Source organism: Strongylocentrotus purpuratus, unplaced genomic scaffold (genome assembly GCF_000002235.5).
Source record: "Strongylocentrotus purpuratus isolate Spur 01 unplaced genomic scaffold, Spur_5.0 spur5_scaffold_15, whole genome shotgun sequence".
Classification (NCBI taxonomy): Eukaryota; Metazoa; Echinodermata; class Echinoidea; order Camarodonta; family Strongylocentrotidae; genus Strongylocentrotus; species Strongylocentrotus purpuratus.
Window position 1 is genome coordinate 5,449,516 of NW_022145600.1, and position 5,918 is coordinate 5,455,433.

The 5,918-nt window shown below is 32.5% G+C and overlaps 1 protein-coding gene across 1 annotated transcript; it reads right to left on the reverse strand.

The window, feature by feature from the left end:
• Positions 1-2,568: 2,568 nt before the first annotated feature.
• LOC584736 (probable G-protein coupled receptor No9) lies at positions 2,569-3,588 on the reverse strand. The gene has a single exon (XM_784587.2). The coding sequence runs from the start codon at positions 3,586-3,588 to the stop codon at positions 2,569-2,571; it is 1,020 nt and encodes a 339-aa protein (XP_789680.2).
• Positions 3,589-5,918: the final 2,330 nt, after the last annotated feature.

Sequence of the window (5,918 nt, forward strand, 5' to 3'; positions counted from 1 at the left end):
ATATTAAAAATCATTCCTCTTCCGATTTTGTTGTTCTCTGGAAATACGTTTTTAGGAAATAAATACATGAATAAACTAAATAGATAGAAGATATATGAATCAATGGAAAAGTGAATAAATAATTAATAAATAACTAAATAAATTAATAATCAAATCTTATACACAATACTTAGGTGAACTTAACATTTGTTGCTTATAGCACCAATGTTGATTAAAGTTGAAGGAATTGCAAAAAAAATATGTTCCTGATATTCCCCAAATACCTATGAAGGTACAACTCTATACCGTACAATTTTTATCTAAAAGAGTGGTATTTCTTAGAAGATTTTTGTTACTTGTGAGTATATCACGAATGGTTAAAGGCTCAGAGCAATCGATAAAATGATTTACGCCCTTTTTAATACTAAACGACGTAACAAATAAGAAAAGACCTTTACAAACACTATTTTTTTCCTCTTATTCTCTAGCGAGGTTTTTATTTTCATAATAGCAATACATATTTACATTAATAACTCAATGATTGAGTGAAACATAACATAGGCTAAAAATTAAAGTATATTCAACAATTCTTTCAGCTTAGTATTATTTTCTTTGTTAACACATTTATATCTTTAAAAAAATCTTAGCAACGACTTGAATTAAAAAAAAAAAGTATGTGGGTAGTAAACAGAACCATTAACAATCTTATTAACGTAACATTGATAAATTGCATATTGCGCATAATTTAAAACAATATTCAGAAGTGAATATTTCTTGTTTTTAATATCTTTACCTACAACCATTTTATTCTGGTCTATTTGTATTTCTTTTTGGAATAATTTAAATATCAAATTACATATTATTTTCCAAAACAAAGTCACATCCTTGCAATATAACATAAAATGAAAAGTTGAGTCAACTTGTCCACAAGAGTTGCATAAATTGTTATTAACAATTTGCCATTTATATACGTTTTCTTTTGAGGCAATAAGCCTATGAATCATCTTGAAATTAAATTGTTTAACTTTATTATTGCGAATTTGCTTTAATTTAAATAAAAATACATCCTTTTTAAGCGAGGTACATTATCCAAATCAAAGCAAAGTCATTATCCAAATCTTAAAAGGAATTCCAAAAGTAAATGATATTTGGTTCTCTTGACTTTTTACGTATTAAAGGTATTACAAAGTTTTGGTATGGGGTCATGAATTTGGTTCAAATTAACATATTGGAAGCATATGCGTTCCTTCAATATTCATTGATCGTTGTCCCGGTTGAAATCGAGTCTAAAGTTATGAAATTATAAATAATAAACTCTTTATGTTGTATAGCTCCCTCTCAAGGTCAAGATATTAATTTAGCTATGAAACAATGGTTCTTGAATAAAATCGACCGATTAGCTATTCCCATTTGGAAATTATATATCACAACTACATATTCTGAGATTTTCATGGTCGCAGCTACCATTGTACGGCCGTAGGCGCTATTTGAAATTTATCAACATTTACCGGGAGCACCGGTAAATTTTTATATTCAATTTTTCTCGAAAACAGAAGTGTTTTAGGGGTTAATTTTTTTAGTGGTTATAATACATCCACAGGGGCATCCAAATAATTCTAAATTGTAAAGATTCACTATCCACCCAATTTTCAAAATTTCCCAAAACTTTGTATTACCTTTAACAAACGATAATAATCTTTCACTTTCATAACAAAAACATTCACTTTATCCCCTGTTTCTATTTCTATTATATTCGAAATATCACATTTTTGTTTAAAATCATATTAGCTTAATCTATCCAACCAGCACTGTGGAAAAGCTTTCTTTAATTTTGTACATCTAAAATCAAATAAAAGCTGTTGTGCTTTCACTTTTGTATTTAGTATTGTAGAGTCATTCCAAATACCATTTGTAATCAAATTATGAATGTTCAATAAACCGGCGTTTTGCCATTCTCGATAAAACAATATTTTTTTCTTAAAGGCAATGTTACTTTTTTTCCAAAAAAAAAATCATTTGGAATATTTTCTTACTTTAAACATATCAATGAATTTTAGTTCTGACCAAGTACAAAAAAGATCTACATAGAATTATGGCAAATTATGTTTAGAACATATAAATTCATATCCTTTATATGTTACAATTGAAACGTAAATAAAGTGGCAAACCCCTATTTTATCGGACCAGTATCTAAACATATTGTTCAAATAAAAGCCATCATCATTAAAAAACGAGGTATCCATGCCAAACGAAGTAAAGATATTTTACTAGCAATATCAATCATATCTACAATCCACCATTTTCAATATCACTTATAATTACATTACGTTTAATTTTATCTTTTTTGCAGTTCCATAAGAAAAAAAATAATAGTCTGTTCAATATCTGTAAAACGTGTTTTGGTATTGGTACAACAGTTGCGGTATATACAATTTGTGACGCCGCTAAAATTTTCAAAACAATAGTCTGCTCATTTTCCACATGTTTAATACATTTCGAACTTTATCTATTTTTACATTCTAGTCTAAATTTTGTAACAATTTCTTATTTTTAACACTATGTATTACCTGCAAACGGACTTTTTTGTAATCAGTTTGAGACATGCTCGAGCGGTCTGCGACGACGGCATAGGATTCTCTTGAAAGCCTCTTGAAAGTTGGGATGCTTCAGACCATAGATGATCGGATTGACTACGCTGTTCGCCATCAAGATCATGTAGCCATAGAGGGTGAATAGGCTTATACCGGGAATTAAAAAGTTCACACTTTGCGCTAAAAAGCAAATCATGAAGAGACAGACAACCGTGAAAACATTCTTTGTGATCTCGATCTCCTTTTGGTTGATGGCCTTGATCATGGGTGGACGAGAATCTTGAGATGAAGATGAAGAAGCCTTGTTATTTTGTGTCTCTGCTGAGCTTGAACCGGTAGCTTTATCATCTGCAAACTTGTCTCGGAATTGCTTATTGTGTTGCAAAACGTGGCGCAATATCAGTCCGTAAAACGTCAGGGTGAGTGCCAGGGCAGTAATGATGACAGAGCCTTGAAATATGACAAAAACGGAGGCCAATGGGTTTGTATCGGTCAAAGTGCATAAGCCGTAGTATCTGTAATAACCGAGAGTCCCTAATCCTAGAACAGGAGGTATGATCATGAGTGCAATTGACTCCATCCAGATAAACAGCACGACTTTCGCAATATTCTTCGGAGTATTGAGACCTTGATGACCACGAATAGATCTGGTGATGACATACCAGCGGACGAAACCGATAGCGACTAAGGTAGATACACTGCAGCATATGCTGGTGGTTCCAACTCCAGCCACAATTGCACAGATGATCTCGGGAATCGGGTAACTTCCCGTTTGACTTAGGAGACCGGCGATCTGGAATGGTAAGCTGGAACACGTCAAAATGTCAGCGATAGCGAGATTGACCACTAAGATGTTGGTGACCGTACGAAGCTTTTTCGTGGTGATGACGGAGAAGATAACAAGAGTATTGCCAAAGAAACCAATAATAGCTAATCCTGCTAGGACTGATGCGGCGATAACTCGGTGATGGAAAGCTATAGTTGGTGCTTCTACAGGAGATTGCGGACTTGCTTCCATCGTTGGCGAATTAAAATAAGACTTGTGGATTTTTACGTTATTAATTCAATATGTCCATTTGTTATTAGATGATTTTTGCGGTTTAAAACTTCTTATTACCTTGATTGCTGATGGTATTATCTTGGAGTTGTCCAAAATATTGAAGGCGTCTTTTAGTGATAGATAGCGTAGTTTATGTCATTCGTACATTGATGGGAATCGCAGAAAATGTACGTGATTAGTAGCCGATACATTCACAAACAGTGTGAAATTGCAGGCGATCAAGTCACTATTTATATTATCTCTATTCTTTTTGTTATCGATATCATCGTGAAACTTCCACCGAGCCAATAGCAAACAATATACACATGTTTGCGCAGAAACAAGAGAGAGGAAGGAAAGGGAATGGACAAGGAGATGTTATGACCCCCTCCTACTCCCTCTCGCCAATTGAGTAATCGAGTAAGACAGGTGTCATCCCCCAAGTAACACACACACACGCACACACACACACACGCACGCACACACACACACACACCCCGCACACAAACAGTACCAGTGCCCCCATAAAGTGTAGACCCGCGCTATGCCACACTAGAAACCAGTGAAATGAAGCATCATTTAAAGGTGTGCCATGATCATTGCATCCGCAAGACTTTTTTCTTATCCAATCGCGGTTCAGATAAAAGTATTTATGTCTTTGAATCAAACATCGTGTATTCATTAAAAGAAGATCTTTTGGGATGACAACATTCTAGCCTGATTCAGGTAGGAATTCATTATGGTATAAAAAAAAATTCTTCCTTTTCAAACAACCTTTCTTTTTTAACTAAATGTCAGTCCTATAGTAAACATTATTAGAGATTATTTCTTGAAACACTGAACATGAAAACGTGTGCACAAAGGGCTCAAAAACCCTATTGTATGAGTTGATCACATTTCTTTGGTACATATATATATATACTCACAACGAATAAAATGATATAATTTGTAAAAACAATCTGTGCCAAGTAAGATATCTTACCGATACGAATTTAAAAAAGATCGAATTGCTTTTTGTAAATGTTTTTGTGGAACTCATCGACTACCAGTAGACTCAAGTAGATTTGAACAATATGAAATAAACATAATACCTTGTGTCCTGTGTGACATAAAATCGATTGGTGATGAATTTCAAGATTTATTCACTTATTACCTTCTTTGCTAAAGAAAGAAAATACGATCTTCAAAGCAACTACAATGAACGACTAGATAATTTTAAAATAAATCGACTCTTTAAATGTATAAGAAAAGAAAAGTTACCCAGAAAACCTTGTAAAATGATGTAAGAAAATTGTCCTTTTTCTTTTAAACCCATTTTCCCGCATTCGCAGCATTTTACTTTAAGCAAATTACTAGTTAAGTTTATGTGCAGTATATCATTAATCAGACGCCATTATTCAACTTGTGTCAAATAATACAGAATTAGTTGTTTTCATTAATGCAGATGAAACATTTTATGATATATTTTTATTTTAGTTACAGGATTTTATTAATTTTATGAAATTTATTTAGTGAGGTATCTATCTATCTATCATAAATTCCTTATTAATACATTAATCAATATTTTTTTCTTCAATTACCAAAGCATTTATTTATTTATTAGTTCAATAAGTATTGATGTGTACTCTATTTTCCGCCGTGACGGTGCTGATAGTCGCCGTGGAGGGGGTGTTTGCATTTTTACTAAAAACTCATTGTCGGTTAATGAACGGACAGACTTTAATGATGATGATAATACTGTCGAAAATGTATGGTTAGACTTAAAAGCACCATCTTCTAAAAACGTGCTTATATTTTGTTTATACAGACCTCCAGATGCAAGCAATGACTATTTTGAAAGAATGATTGATATTTTTGAAAAGGCTTCATCTGAATCGAAAGAAATGTTAATTCTTGGAGATTTTAATATTGATTACATTAAAGATAAGAATAACCCTGTTAATCTCATATATGATAAAGAGTTGAAATAGTTTTCAAATTATATTACAGGAAGAAAACAACTAGTTTGTTCCAAGGGTAAGAACTCAGCTATAAAGGAATTATTAGTTGGGGTTCCACAGGGTAGTGTACTTGCCCCTGTCCTCTTCTTATTATTTATCAATGATATATCTGAAGGTCTTAATAATGCAGTGTGCTCTATCTATGCTGACGATGTATTTATCTATGTTACTGGTGATAATATTCATGATGTTACTCTTAATTTACAAAATATAGTGAATGTTTTAAATAGTTGGTATAAAAGGAACCGTCTTAAGATAAATATAAGTAAAACCAAAACAATGTTGATTACGACTAAGTCATCAGAATGT